Source organism: Trachymyrmex septentrionalis, unplaced genomic scaffold (assembly GCF_001594115.1).
Source record: "Trachymyrmex septentrionalis isolate Tsep2-gDNA-1 unplaced genomic scaffold, Tsep1.0 scaffold71, whole genome shotgun sequence".
NCBI lineage: Eukaryota > Metazoa > Arthropoda > Insecta > Hymenoptera > Formicidae > Trachymyrmex > Trachymyrmex septentrionalis.
This window is the reverse complement of record NW_017305895.1, coordinates 702,789-720,034: the sequence shown is the minus strand read 5'-3', so window position 1 is coordinate 720,034 and position 17,246 is coordinate 702,789. Positions and strand designations below refer to the sequence as shown.

General features: G+C 26.6%; 1 protein-coding gene across 1 annotated transcript in view; it reads left to right on the top strand.

Moving 5' to 3' along the window:
* The window catches only part of LOC108753746 (octopamine receptor-like), a 44,103-nt gene extending 29,447 nt beyond the window's left edge, over positions 1–14,656 (top strand). Inside the window, exons 2-7 of the mRNA XM_018495615.1 lie at positions 9,083–9,313; positions 9,649–9,786; positions 10,126–10,238; positions 11,544–11,880; positions 13,613–13,913; positions 14,336–14,656. Of these exons, the coding sequence (XP_018351117.1) occupies positions 9,110–9,313; positions 9,649–9,786; positions 10,126–10,238; positions 11,544–11,880; positions 13,613–13,913; positions 14,336–14,511 (1,269 nt within the window). The 5' untranslated portion in view covers positions 9,083–9,109 and the 3' untranslated portion in view covers positions 14,512–14,656. The remainder of the gene's footprint in view (positions 1–9,082; positions 9,314–9,648; positions 9,787–10,125; positions 10,239–11,543; positions 11,881–13,612; positions 13,914–14,335) is intronic.
* Positions 14,657–17,246: the final 2,590 nt, after the last annotated feature.

The following is a 17,246-nucleotide window of genomic DNA, read 5'->3' as shown; positions in this document are numbered from 1 at the left end:
CATATATTATTTTTATATTTGATATAAAAATAATAGACCGATAAAAAAAACATTTAAAAAGTCGATACTCGCATTTACACACAATTATCTTTTCTTATGATATTAATTAATTACATTAATTATATCAATTAATTGTTACACGCATGGTATGTGTCAGCAGCTGTTATCATGTGTTTTGATAGTTTTTATGTTAAGAATTAATATTTATTATTTATATTATTTTAATTATTTTTATAAACTTTTTTCTAAAATAGAAAGGGAAAACTTAACACATACCTCTCGAATTTATGTTAATACTTATTGTACATAATGAGTGTATATCTTTGCAGGATGTTGTACATCCTTCCTCGTAAAACAATTACTTCCTAGTTATAGAGATAATGATATAGTAGTTGAGCAGAGTTGATACAACATACAGAGCAGTATGTGTTGGATTGTAGCCAAAGGCTAAACATAGTCACAGTACTAATCAGTGTTGTTGTTAATCATTATTAACAATACAGGTAATTCAGTTTTATCATTAATCAGCTCGTATCATTTTATTGGCTTATCATGCCATTATTATGTATTGTCGTTTTGCATGTTATCTCTGCTTGAACTTTTCTCATTTTCATTTATATTACTATATTGTATTTCATTTTGTAACACATTTTACAATATGGCTCTAAATATTAAAAGGTATCTTCACAATTCTATTGTGAAGATAATTTATTGGTAGTAACGGCTCAAAGGATTCGATAATGTTATCGGAAACGTTTTGATACGGTGTCGATAAAATTTTTCGCGCGTGAACTGAATAATATGAATTGCACGTGTAAAATTTATTAAATTTATTAAAGCTTGTTTTAGCAACATTCCGAGTAATTATGACTTTTCGGTCGAAAACTAATAACCATCGAACTAATATCCGGTTTGATGCTGGCACCGAGGAAGCAGAATCGCTTAATGAGAAATATTCATTTCAGATTAATCTCTTGCGCCGCCGCTCACCTTGTGGAAAAATTACGGACTGCAGAGAATTGCGAACTTTAAAAGAGCTAGCGAGATAATTCTCTTGGTACTTAAGAGAAATAGACTAAGAATTATCTCTGCAGATTCACAATTATCTTGCGACAGCATTTGATCATATAGCAAATAATTTTTTCAAAAAATCTTTTTTTACAGTATTATTGAATATAACATTGTTGGTATTATGATTATTTAAGACTTTACTTTTTGATATATTATGCTTGTTTTGAATTAAAAAATTTTATATTTTTTAATTATCAATAAAACTTAAAATTCACAATGCGTTTCAGCAGCTGTTAAAATTGATAAGAAAAATAAAATTTCTATAGACTGTATTAACTAACCATGATATCCATCGGCACACATTACTTTCTCGTACGTTGTCTTGCGGTCAAAGCTGTGGTCAAAGTTACGTTATCTATGGTCCGATTTGCCGCAAAACAAAGTGCAGCGGTATCAGTTGTACGTATTTTCAACGAGTTTCGTCTCTACGATATCGGGACGACTGGAACATCGTGTAAAGTTTATAAATGATAGCACGAGAAATGCTAAACTCTATTAGAGTATTTAGCTTCTATATTGTAACTTTTCGAGTAATATGAATGTAATATGAATGTATGTTACTATTCTCAATTTTACACTACTTAACATATGTGTATACATACGAATATAAGACGTCCCTTTTATAATTTTCAATTAATATATCATTTTATTTATACATTATATAATATAATATAACATAAAAATTTATTTATATTATTATGAACTGTTATTATATATTGTAGGAGAATAGTATTAATTAATTAAAAATTTTTTGTTTTTTAGAAATAGTAAATAAACCTTATATTTTTAAAATTAAATCAATAGTATGTAGCGCTCATAAATATTTTGACACTAATATTTTTATCGTATTTTATGAAAAGTTAAATATATATATCTCGGTAAAAAAATTGGTATCATTTTTCGCAGATATCGAATTTTTTATTGTGTAAAATCTTATTATGTAAAAACTTACTTTTTCTAAAATATTTTTTTAACTTTGGAACTAAAAAAATTTTATTGTGCAAATTTTTATACAATAAAAAATTATCGTATCAATTTTTTTCAAAAAGCATTTTAATTAATTTGGTAAAAAATAACATCAGTTATAGTTGCTTTTGATACTGCAAATGAGAAATGTCTTATTTTTTACATCTTATATTAACTGAATAGTATATACAGATTTACCGTAAAGATAACTCGCATACGTGAAGTCATGACAAGTATAGAATTCTCCAAGCTACAATAGAATATCGGAGGTTCGGGGGATTTATACCAAAAGCTTGTCTCGTAGTTGGTGTTGGAATTTAGAGTTATGTTATCTTAAGACATAACAGGGTCTTATCAAATTGGATTAAATTTACATATGTTTAAAGCCGATCTCAGATTCAAATGTACACATTTTACACAAACAGTGTATAAAATTCCACAAACAACATACGCAGACAACATATGAAACATTAAGATTTCAATACTTTAATTGCACAAATAATTTCATGCGTTATGCAAAGTATATAAACATCATTGTTAAGAAAAATAATATAATATTTTCTATCATATGTTTATTTCACTGATTGCAATTAGCAATAATATAATTTAACAAAAAAAAATTATTTTGCCACTGTATGTTATTCTTCTATCTTTCTAGCAAAAACATTGTCTTTTGTTAGCAATGCAGAAGTGTCTTACTCTTTGTTATATACTAAAAATATATTGAGACATATACTATATAGTATTGTAGCGGCAGCAGTGAAGCGTGATATTCTAGAAGAGTTATGCTATAATACTGAATTTTATAGAATATCATGCTTTTAAAGTAGAAAACTATGTCTTATATAAATAGCCTACAAAGCCGTGTGCGTATATTTCTTCGTCTCTTAAATAAATGATCTAGGTTATCGTAAGAAACATTATCAAATCTTGAGGAACTATAATTTTAATATTTAATCGACTTGTTACGTTTCATTAAGTATTTGCAGAAAAAAATAATTTTTTTAAATACTTTTAGTCAAATATAAAATAAAAGTAATTAATTATAAAATAAAACTTAATTAATTATCTCTAAAGAATCTAATTAGCAGATATAGTAAGTATTTGAAGAATCTAATTTAAATTATAAATTATTTATAAATATATAATCAATTACAATTTATTATTATATAATTGTAAAATTTGAAAAGCTTAGAAATGTCACAATAAAATATGGAAATGTATAGTTGACTAAATAAAAATCACTCTTATATTATATACAATTGTTTAAAACATCTTTATCTACAAATTGGATAATTTGAGATAAAATTATAAGTGTGGGCTGAATTTGCTTATTCAAAGAAATCCAATATAAATCTTAATAATCTCAAAGGGCAGCTACGGACGATTATTATTTGTAAACACAATACTTGCTTTCAAAAGCAATTTTCTCAAAACAAAAAGTCTTGATTAACGAGAATCCTTCAGTTCTGCACATTTGCAGAAAATTCGTTATAGTCGAATTCAACTCCACGTAGTTGGAACTTCGATCATTATAACATGCGCATTATGCGGCTACCATTTCTGTTATTAACGTTGTCCAACATTATCAGGAATCTAAAAACAACTTAAATATATATGTATACAGGAACGTGCTAACTCATGGCACTCTTTCTATCTGCAAAATTTTACGTATGTTATTGATTTTTATTAAAAGGTCAATATAACTTAATGTGATTATTACAAAAACGTTTTTGTAATTTAACATCGCGATGTTGTAATAACGTAAAATAAGCATCTGAACATTTGTTATTAATGCTTTTAAATTTATGATGACAACAGTAACTTTTGCAGATACAATATATTATAAATGTATTAACGAAATAATTAGAGTGCAAAGGTTTTTTGTTTATTGTTAGAGATAATATTAAAAAGAAATTTTTTCTCATTTATTATATTTATCCATTTTAAATCAGAAATTAAGATGCATATAATTTCGATGGGTATTTAGATAGAGTTTGTATTTATTTATTTTATTTTAACTCAAATGATGAAAATGTTCATATTCGTTGTTATTGAGATGATACTTCCTTGAATATTTACTTTTATTGATAGTAAAGAAGAAAAATAAAACTATTGATGTAAAATGTTTTGCCATGTCTATAACATGAAAAATATTGAAACTACCGTTTTCGATTTCTATTTCACAGTGTACACGAGAACTCTCTTTGCTTTATTTGGTAGCTCGACTGTTATTTAAAGAATTTCCTATTTCTGTTTGTACATCTAATACCAAAAGTTTTACAACTTTTTTACAACAATCACGTCTTAAATAACTATGATCAAATAACATGATACTTTATTTTCTAAAGTCTTATATCTTACATTATATTATTTTAAGTATACCAATTTATTAATTTGATAAATTATCATTAAATTTTGAAATTAGACGGTTACGTTTTAAATATATTTAACATAGAAATGGAAAACGGTAGAATATTTTAACATTATTAATTTATTATTATAGAATAATATAGAGTTTGATTTAAAAAATTGTTTTGTGTGAATTAACGTAAAAAGAAAATATTTATTGTTCTGTTTTATGTTTTCTCCAACAAATAGGTTTATTTTGAATACAATGGTTTTGTATGCAAAATCTATGTGCATAAGCATGTAGACACAGTTATGAAATCGATTATAGCGACCCATATCTGAAAAAGAGATCAAACAGCAGAACGAATCATACTGAAACAGTTATATGTAGATCTTTATCTTTTTTTTGTTAAAAAATGGTGATATTTTAAATCTTTTAAAAGTTCACAATATTAAAACATTTAGCAAATGTGTTATATAATAAATAAATATTTGTATTGTTCAATATTTTTATATTTATAAATTTTTAACAATATTTTTAAAAATATACAGTACATTCAAGATAAAAAAAAACTTTTAAGTAATTACTACTTTAGTGAAATAATGATCTAAGAAAAATAATCGCTTGCTGATTTAAATACTTAATTAAATAAGATTAATGTATTTACAGTCGAAATATTATCAGTTAATGTCACCATATATTATATTTGCATTTACAAATAAAGAAATTAAAGTATATTTACAATAGAGGACATAACGGATTATAAACAGTATTTTCATCACTTTTCTGTCATACTTCCGTATTTTTTAAATAAAATAAAATTCTTGAAGACTATATTTACATTAAAATTATTGCAGTGAAAATTTTTATCTTCATTTTATTTTCTGTGCCTTTTAAGCAAAAAATTGCGGTGAATTTTTTCTGAGTAATTAAATTTTGTTTTTTTTTTTACTAAACAACACGAAAAATAATACTATTACACTTTTACATCAAATTATTTATTTATAGAAACATATTTAAAAGATGTTATTACATCTGTACTATTAAATTCGTGAATGTTTTACTTATATTGTATTTATGTCCTGGCAATTTGTTTTTGTTGCTACATTCTATCTCTCAACTACGCACATTTTTACTTTATCTGTGTGTAAGCTACCATAACAAAATGATTGAGAACCAATCATTTAGACGAATTGCATTTAGACAGTTGTAATTAAAATTATTTGAAATAATTCTATTCGCGATTAATACGGTAAGTTTTAATCAAAGTAATAAATATCAAATATCTTTTTTTTTTTGAATAAACGCGTGTGTATATAGAATTAGGATAGTGACAGTTTTCACTTTTTTTAAATATATATGTATAATATTTTTAAAAAACTAAAATAATATGTTCGTAATGCTTAGAAATCAATTCTTCTTTGTTGAAAGGATAAGCGCTCTTGTTCTCAATATGTTGGACTATTAAAGCTGGTATCTCTCTTAAAAACATTAGCAATATTTGTGCTTTATCTTATTAATTGCGTATAAGGAAATATGTATATTAAATTCAATATATAATTTTTACTCTATTTAAATTTTTGGTAAAATAATTCTCATTTTTCTATAAATCGCACTGTATTACTATACTTTATATAGTTCCATTAATTATCATTATTTTTATAAGTATTATAAAATTTCTTACTTTACATTTTAAAATAATAAAGTAAAACAAATGAATATGAGAGAGAAATTAATAATATAAATAAAAAGTAATATTAAAACAAAATAAATTTCACTTTGAATTATTTTTTTTTTTTTTATAAAGATAATGTATTTTGTCTTGACGCAATGCATAACCCAAGTTCTCGAAATATTTTATTATCTGAGATAACAGGATGGACACAGAATCTCTCACCACAATCCGTTCTATTTCATCTTACAGGATCGATAAACGATCGCGCGAGATCTCGTTGGTCCATTTGTCTTATCCGACTTCCATACCTCGCGGTAGTACCGCCCAGTTTTTATACGTTATAAACCATTCTTTCGAGCTACTGGCGATTATTCATGGCTGGTCGGAAATCTACAGTCGTTCTAAGTGGGAGTATCTTTATCAAATGTTTATCGATCGACCCAGTACCATTTAAACTGTTTCCTCAACGCAACACATCTTGAGTTTCACACAGATACTGTTTTTCGCAGATACGAATTTCCCATGGGATAATGCAAGCTTTGATTTTCACGAAGTCGTTAAATTTTTTTATACGTGAAAGTCGCTTTTAGTATGAGAATCGAATGACGTGTGGAATACATTAATAATGCAATGGTATCAGGCATACCTCTCTGAAAACGTGCATATTATTCATGATTAATTAAAATTTTATCTTATACTTGAGATAAATGATTTAAATTCATCGCAAGTAATGACATTATACGTACTCATACAAAATTTTCGTAATATTAGGATATTTTTATATTTATTATATATACACATATATATCTATATATAAAATAAACATAACAAAATAATTAGATTAATTACAAAAAGATTATTACAATAAGATAAAAAATAATTATAAAAAGATATAAATAATGGATATAAATTTAATGTATTTTGTTTTAATATTACTAATATTTTTTCAAATCGATATCTAATTTTTATAAGAATAGAGAGATTTTATTAAAAAATAAAAATTATCGTAGCTTGACTTTAGAAAAATAAATTATACATATGTAGTCTTAATACTCTTACTTCACTTAAACGTATAAAAAAACATATTTTTTGCATTTATTTTCTATGTTTTTATAAAAATGTTTAGAAAATATTTAATAATTTGAAATATCAAGAAAGAGAATTTAAAAAAAGAGGAAATTTGTGTAGCTGGAAAGAACGGATAATATCTACAATTATAATAAAGGAAATTTTAGTCTATGCTCATTTAGACGACACCTTATAATCTGTTTTATATTTGTTGCTGATAGTTATTAGAATTAAGTACATGATCGGAATTCTGCTTTCTTTAAACTGCCTCTTAGTTCAGGTTGCCATTACTTAGTCACGCTGTGAAAGCGGAAACAATGTTGTAATTTATTTAATTCGGCGAACCAGAGGAAAATCCATTTGTTGCTGGAACCGTTAATGGAATGGTGCGGTTGATTATAAAAAAATCATTATGCAAGTTAGGAGAATCTAATTTTTTAAAATTATTTTTGGCACAATACTTTGTTAATGTAAATGTTATTGTTTTAAAATTTTCACCATATTTTAGCATACCATGATGCTATTAATGCTTAAACAAATCGGTGACTGAAGCTGCTGTAATCGCAATATATGTTTAAGTTCCTGATTATATATTAACAGTCTCATTGTGAGTCGATTATATTATATTAGTTGGTAATGAACAACATAATAACGTATTTGCTTTTTTATGTAAATGAAAATTATCTCTAATTTTTTTAAATATTTAATGTAGCAATGTTTCACATTAATTATATTCCTTAGTATAAGTTTAATTCTATAACTTTGTTCTTTACACTATAGAATAAATATCTTAAGATGCAAGTAATTTACTGATATAAAGTTGTTTTATTATACTAAATGTAAAAAAATGTTTTATTATATTAAATATATAAAATATATCAAATATATAAGATATATAAAAAATAATGTATTTTAAATATAAAATAAAGTTTAATATAAAATAAAATTTAGAACTATACATTAAAATAAATAAATTGCGACTATCAATATATAATACATATAGGAATTTGCTGGATAAAATGTGTGTTTTCGACAAAATACTTACTTTGACAGTGACAATACCAATTTGGACGAGGGATTTATTTTGTTCGACGCGCATTTCTTCTCATATACTTTGAAATACGACTACTTTTTTTCAGTAGCACTTTATCTCTTATGCTCTGTCTTATTTTCATAGTCTGTTTGACTTTTCTCATTCAATTTTAGCAAACTCCAAAGCGTTTCCAAAGCCTCTTTCCAATGTGATCTAGTTCCATATTTTGCAGAAATGTCGACGTTGGGCTATTTCGTCCACATATTCGTGTGATCATAGAAAGTTTTAAAAGTTCCACCTCAATCACTTTTTTATATTCATATTTCCACGTGCACATGTCGTGATTTTTAATCAATTTTAAATTCATATGCGCCTCATCGTTTGCAGGATTCACATTTTGATCCGATATGTCGTACAAGCGTTTTTAATATTCTCCACTTTTCGTGACAATGCAAATAAAAATTTAGGCATTTGTGCTTTTGTAATTGATTGGCTTATATGAAAAAAAAAAAAACTGATAAATGAACATTTAAAATTTCTTTTTTTAGAGGATTTTATTTGTATTATATACCTACGTACAGTTGAACGACGTATTATTGTTAGCAGTTGTGATATTTACAGTATGCTATTATGAGTATATAATTTATGTATATATTATTTTATATTTTATACATTTACAATTGTTAAATTTATTATTATGATAATATAAATTAAATAAAGAGTAAAATTTTTAACTATTTCTAATTATTTTGACAATTAAAGAGAACAATATTAGATTATTAAATATACAGCAGTAATTTGAATAATTTATAGAGATTCTATAAATTAAATTGTAGACTTAATAAAATAATAAAATTGCATAAAATATATTATGTATGTTATACTTAAGATATGAATTCCTTTTATATATACATAGAAATTATCATAAGATGTCTTGCAACATATGCACTACGAAACAGAAATTATCATTTATGGATCGAGGGTAAACGTCATGGCGAATCAAACAACTGATTACCATGAAGACATTTACCAATGGAACCGTACGGTATCGACGGACGAAGGAGATACGGAGACTGAACATTACCTGCCCAATTGGACCGATCTTATTCTAGCAGGATTGTTCACGATGTTAATTATTGTTACAATAGTAAGTAAAATCCATTTAATTGAAATTTCCAGTATTTTTATATCAGCATGAATATATATGTTTATATCAGAATATCTGCTTTAATAGCTCGCCGAATGTATAAATATCTCAGTAAGACATAATGCCTTAAGTAGTTTTAATAATTTGCGCTTTAAAATATGTAATAATAATAATTTTTACAAATTTAATAATTATTTATATATATACATGTATATATATATATATACATATATACAAATAATAATTCTGTGATAAGAATGATTTTAATGTGCAGTTCGTCTAAAACCACACATATTTTTAATGATCATGATCTCTTTCTCGAATTATTATTACAGGTTGGCAATACTCTAGTGATTGCGGCTGTAATTACCACGAGGAGATTACGATCTGTGACTAATTGTTTTGTGTCTAGCTTGGCTGCTGCGGATTTGCTAGTCGGTCTAGCGGTTATGCCACCGGCTGTCCTGTTACAGGTATGCATGTATTTGTCAGGAAATAAAATGCAATAAACGAGCGTGAAATTTATCTTCAGTAATAAGTTCTGAACTTCCGTGTTGTTACAATATGAATCCTATTTAATTATCGCAATTGGTATGCATTATTTGCAAAGAAAAATAAATTGTTAGAAAACAACGACACTCAGAGCGACATTTAATTACTGCTGGCATTTAATAATTCTACAAATGGGCATATATAGTATCGTAAACTGACTCCTCCTAGACATTATTATTGTTATACAGAAAGAGATGTTCTTTCTTACCTCGTACAAATTGCATTTTCATACATCTTATCAAATGGGATATTCATTGAAGCTTACAGGAGGGACTTGGGAGTTGGGCGAAATACTGTGCGATTTCTGGGTTTCCCTTGATATTCTACTCTGCACAGCCAGCATTCTCTCGTTATGCGCCATTTCTATAGACAGGTAAACCTGATCATATGCATTTCTAAATCTCGTCACGTAGGTAACGTAATTACCGGAAAGCCATCCTGTCAACCGTTCAATCTTTTGTAGATAGGTTATTCGATTATTAAAAAACAGATTTTATGCAACGTAAATTAATCTCTAATGTCCGGACTCTAATCTCCGGACTTTACGGGGGTTTTTTGATAAAAATCAGCGGCAACAGCAGATGGATTTTTACCTAAAAAGTTCATTTATATAAAAAGTATTCTGTATTATGTTGATTTTATTAAACGAGTCGACATTGCTCATTGTCAATGAGAGCAATTCTTCCTTGTATCTTATACCTCCTTTTTTCTTTGTAGTTTCTTTCGCCTTATTCTGGATTTCCCATCTTATGTAGAAAGGCCAAAGTACCACGCTTTATTTTCTGTAGTTATGCATACAGAAATATAAACATTTCTGTTTTATTATTTATATATTATTATATATAGGTATTATATATAGAGATAATTATTATTTTAATTTATATTATGTATTATAAAAAACAATATACATTACTTAAAACAAAGATAATTTAATAGAATTTTAAAAGCAAAAGGACTGACTATAAGCGATATAAGTTCTTAATTTTTAGTGCAATTTGTATTTACGATTGTCACTTCTTTCAGAAAATTTCGGTTTCTTTAAATCTCCTATTTTCCGGCAGATGAAAAAAATCTCTAGCTAATTGTTTTTAATTTTGATAATAATCTTAATTTTTTTAAATACTTGTTTCAATTTTTCTTCGGTTTTGAAAAGAAATTTCCCGTAGAAGGATTAAATGTAATGACTTTTTTTTTAAAAAAGGACTATAAGAAAGAACATTAATAACAATTTGAATAGCTTGAAGTGAGCGATCTCAGGCAGGAGAACCATCGATCTCCGACGAAACACTTCTCGGAAAGTGACAACCGTATTTGTAATATGTATATACAAGTTAAACTTTTTTCTACGTTAATAAATCAAATTATTTTTTTTTGCATTGTATTCTGTGTGCGGTGAGAAGCTTTTTATTGTACTGATTTATATACAAACTGCACAACCTGAGGATAAGTTAAAGTTACGATTCAGAAATACAATTTGCTACATGCGCTTATTCAATATAATTTATTTTAAGATAAAAATTTTTTGAAAATTTTGAAACAATTTGTTTACCATACTATTGTCTTTTTATTACTCTGATATTATGCAAAGCATTTAGCATATCTGTTTGCAGAGATTTAGCACGTAAAGATACCTAAAATTTACGAAATTTATCGCATCATTATCGGTTTCTTGTTCAAGATATCTAGCCGTAACTCAGCCGCTGATATACAGCCGTCGACGTAGAAGCAAACGTCTGGCTGGATTGATGATTGTCGCGGTATGGATTATGGCCGGCGCAATAACGAGTCCGCCTTTACTGGGTTGTTTCCCACGTGCGACAAATCGAGACATCAAAAAGTGCTCCTACAATATGGATTCCTCCTATGTAATATTCTCGGCGATGGGCAGCTTCTTCCTGCCTATGTTAGTAATGCTGTACGTATACGGCAGAATTTCATGCGTCATAGCAAGCAGACATAGAAATCTGGAAAAAACCAATGAGGGAGAGAATATCCGATCACGTCATAAAATCACGGTGAGAATTGTTTTAGATTTTACTACAGATATACGATGGTATTATTATATTTTCGATATATAACCTGTGTGTTGTTATCTGTTATTTTTCTCATCTTATGTAATTTGCTTTTATTTGCTACTTATTTTACTATGTAATTTAATAACATATAGAATTTAATGACACATTTATCTTATGTTTGTTAAAATAAACAAGATTTCTTACTTAAAAAGATTTATCTTGAAAATTTTCAGACATTAACATTATTCAGAAGCTTAGTACAAATTATGCTTGTCTCTTATATCCTTTTTTGTACGCTTTGTAATTTTATAACATTGTCATCTATTTAAATGATTGAGCTGTGTGTGTTATAGGAGAGAAATTTTAATATGATTAATATAATTACATAGCACGTTTTTCTATGCTAACAAATACCTGTGCATTAATCTTCTTAATATTATGCTTCGTTTATTCGGCCGATAGATGATATTGTGAACAAATTATGACGGGAAGATATTAATGACTTGTTGAAATACTCGATCAATATTCTAATTTACGATTTTATCTCATTAATAATAGATTATAAAAGCTCTTAAAAATGTGTAACATCGAAATCTATATAGACTCATAATAAAGAATTAAAAACTATATTTTCTTTATTTTTTTCAAAAAACTCTTTTAGAAAATATTTTTTGTCAAGCAGGCACAGAATATAATATCCTTTTTATAATTAACAATGACATTCCAGTATAGAGATAGAAAAGCGGAAATACAACGGGTAATCAAGAAAATTGTTTACAACAACAAAATAGTTAATGCAAATATTATAACAACCTATTTCGAGTTCAAAGCAAGTGTATTTTCAATTGAAAGAAATAAAAATTTATTCTGCTTTTATTGTAAATTGTACTGTAATTCCAATGGCTCTATCGATCAAAGGTAACGAAACCATTCTCGTAGTTTCATTGAAAAGAAGATTACTGAAACCAATGGCTCTCTCACCAGCGACGATAAAATGGCACAGGCATTAACACTATGATGGAGGATACGGATTCCTCATAATCCACATTATCCGACTTTATATAATCGAATATCAATCATTTTGCACAATACGTCTTATTGGCTTAGTCGGATTTGATTTAATTACATAGCCTGCACACAGAAATGTTATTTTAATACAAAAAAAGAAAATTATGCGAAAATTTTTTTGTCGTTCAATAATAATATAACTTGACAAAAATTAATTGCTAAAAGTATGCAATGTAGATTATATGATTGTATTTATAATAAATATGATTTTTTACAAGATTTAAGTACGTTAGTATTGACTTATAATGATGACATTGTTTTATACTATAAAAGAATAAAAGTAATTTAGCAAATAATTCTTTCGGTTACAAGCAAAACGACACAAGTAGACATCGAGCAATTTATTACGGTAGCAGAATAAGAAATGTTTCGAAAGAATCAAAGAAAACAGACACTTGTGGTGTGTAAAAGATTTTCTCTAATACGTTTTTCTTACGTTGGGAATATTGAAAATCCTAAAATGTTACAAAACTGCATTACAAAGCTCACTTTATAATTTAATTAGATAACTTTTTGCAACGTTATAAGCTTTCAAACTGTTACACTATTTGAGCTTGACAAGGCTTAAATTGATAAAGAATACTTAAATTGATTTAACAAAATTTGTAATTCCTAATATATCGCAATATCAATGCATAAAATATTTGAAATTATTTTTCTACAGATTGATCGTGGCAGAAGCATCAAGACACAACGTACGGATTATATCGAGAGCGGTATGACATGTGACAGGCCATCCGAGGATACCGAACTAACAAATATGTGCAAAAAGTTGAGTACAATTCGAGGTAATCAGCAAAGCTGCATTAACAGGGTCGCTAGGGAGACGAAAACTGCGGGTACCCTGGCGGTGGTTGTAGGTGGTTTCATCGCATGCTGGTTGCCGTTTTTCATTCTGTATCTGGTAACACCCTTCGTGCCCGTACAACCGCCGGATGTTCTCATGCCAGCCTTGACATGGCTAGGTAGTCACTATTTCATACGATGTTCTCAAATATATATTTCCAAACATTTCTTTTAATATTTATGGATTGACAAATTTAGGCTAACTGTAACGAATATCTGGACTACGTTTGTTTTAATAATTTTAAGTAACAATTACATTTTTAATTAAGATTATTTTAGATAAGTTAAAGTTAAATTAAGATTATTTTAGATAAATTAAAGTTAAATGAAACAGTTAAAGTTAATTGAACGAACAGCGATTTGTTATAATAAAGAATAAAAGTAAACAAGTTAATTAAACTCTAATGAATTTATTTATCTTATCTTTAACATCTTTGTAGCTTTGAATTTATTTTATTTCAATGTTTTTAGAATTATAATTACATAATGTATTATTAAATATTTTCACAAAGTTAAATAAAAAATTATTTTATGTGTTTAGGATGGATTAATTCAGCTATCAATCCGTTTATTTACGCTTTCTATTCGGCAGACTTCAGACTTGCCTTCTGGCGACTAACATGTAGGAAATGTTCGAAGAGTAGACTAAACTTGGATGGCACAAATCGGAAATTACCCGCTTCGGTTAACTGGAAGAAAGATACGTCGAGGACGTGAAGTTCCTCACAAAGTTTCGAACTTATTCAATTATGTGGTGTCCGGTATTAGAATGACTGTGATTGAGTCAAGTTCGTAATTGCGGTCTATTAATAATGAATGACACGTATGAGAACTATGTATGTATGTTCTTAGTATAAACTTATAATCAGTTCTTATGCGATTTTATATAATATAAATATTTCACTATACACACGCACAATACTTTCGGATACGCGTAACTATACTTTCGAGGTTTGTCTAAATAGTCGTTCTCTTTATGTGCAATGTGTAAAATAATTGAACATTATAGTTTTGTTAAATGCTGTTAGTTTGGAATTATCAAACTCAATTAAATTAAATTAAAAAAAATTTTACAAGCTTTTTTTGTATTTTTTTCAATAAATTTTATCAAATGATAAATATATTACAATGTATATGCATTTTTTACATGTGTATAATACAATTTCATTAAGGCAATATTAAAAGTATTTTAACATATATATATGCAATAGATTATGTATTTATATTTACATAAAAATGTAAGTGAATTTATGAAGAAATAAACTCGAAGCATGTAGCGAATTTTCCTAATAAGGATTGGGTAAGTTAATTTTTTCAAAAATTAAGTTAGGTTAAAGTTAACAGCTTTGAAAATTTAACTTAGTTAAAATACAAGTTAATCCATAATAAAATTAATAGAATATTATAAAAATTGGTTAATAAAAAAAGTAATTAAAAAGTTTAAAGTTAAATTTGGTCCAAACGAACAACCCAAAAAAAAGAAAAAGAAAAAATATAATTGTTTTACATAATTTTTTATATTTTTCTTTTCTTACAGTATGTTTATTAAAGTATTACTGATTATTTATGTTTACAACTGACGATTACACAATATAAAAGACATAAAATTATATATATTTATTATTCTCTTGCATTGTGTATGAGTTTAACTTTAAAAAAGTCAAATTAAAAGTTAATAGATAGTTACAAACAAAATATAATGAAATTAAAAAGGTAAAAGTTTAAAATTTAATCAAGTTAAATTAAAATTATATAATTAATTTTTTAATTTTTTAACTTAACTTTTAACTTTTTAACTCTTCAATATGAATTAGAAATTAAATGCCTATAACGGTCGAAACTGGATCTTTTAATACTTAAATAATTCAATGTAAATTATATGTATATATGTACTACATGCATATGTATATACTATATTTGTAATCATTTGAACTGCGCGCCGAATTGGTTTTCCGGATTTATAAACGCAATTAAACTACTACAATATCACAAATTAAATTAAATTGATTTTTAATAATTTAAATTAAAGCAATTTTTTTAATAATTTGATGCTCAATCAGGCATCATATTAAATAGATGGTAATGTGCTGAAAAATTGTAAATAAATTTATTGCGATAAATATTAACTCGGCCGGGAATCGAGTGTATTCCAGATCTCTTGTATTCCGTACTTCAATTTCTAGTTTGTATTATGTTCTTACATGTACGGTCTAAAATGAAATTCTTATTGTTTTTAACTATTAGCACTAATTAGCCCAATTCTGCTAATAAGCATATAATAATTTGGAAATAAAAATAGAAAATTTATGAGTAGTATTATAGTTAGTAATTAAAAAAAATCTAATAGAAAAAATATACAAATGACATTTAATCTGTGATCAATATCAAATTCTCATTATTATCATTTATGATATTTGTGTACGATAAATAACAATTAAACATATCTCTATTTAATGTGTTATTATATGTATACACTCTTTTTATGCAACTAAAGTAAATACAAAAATACACACGTAAGGTCATTGGGGAGGAAGACGTCACACTTAAGCCTGTATTTTTGAATAACTTCTTAATCTTCTGTTATAAAATTAATGAACGAAAAAAATATTATTTATATTCTAGCAAATTTTCTTTATTCATACAAATCAATAAATTAAACTTTTAATTTTCCGTATTATTACAAAAAATTGATATGTCATACCCTGCAAAAATGACATCTTCCCCCTATATATATGGGTAAGATGCCACCTCCTATGGGAAAAGATGTCACAAACAATTAAATAATATGATGCAATATAAACTTGCATATTTTACTTATTTATAATCAAGGTTAAAGTAATAAGAATACATAGAGGTATAATAAAACATAAATTGACGAAATATGAAAGAGAGTAATTTAGGAAGTAAGTTGGACATACTTTTATTCATTTAAACAGCATTTCATTAACTTAAAATATTTTTATCTATATAAAGCATTCAAAATTTTAATTCATTAAATTGTTTTAATGACAATTTCAAGCAGGAAAAATTGTGTTTTATATTTATTGTTATCTTTTCCCAAAGTGTACGAGGAATATACAATTGCAACACATATAAGAATATTAAAAATTATAATTTCATCCACATAATCCCCTTCAGGGAACACTAATTAAAACCGTATATCATTTGCCCGGTTTTACAGTCAGCATTGAAATACAGACCTTAGTTATTAGCATACCAAATATTACAAAGAGCATGTTTCACAACCTTTTCGTATTTCGTATAATCTTTACCAATCGATTTTAGCATAAATATCTCTGCCGATAACTGTGCAACTCTTTACCACACGCTTTTGCACAATCAATATAGCCAACGCACGTTCTATAAAAAAAATATAAACAAAGTAGCATCTTTTTCCTTGTGGCGTCTTTCTTCAAATTATCTTATTTTATATCTTGTACTTTATGTCTTCG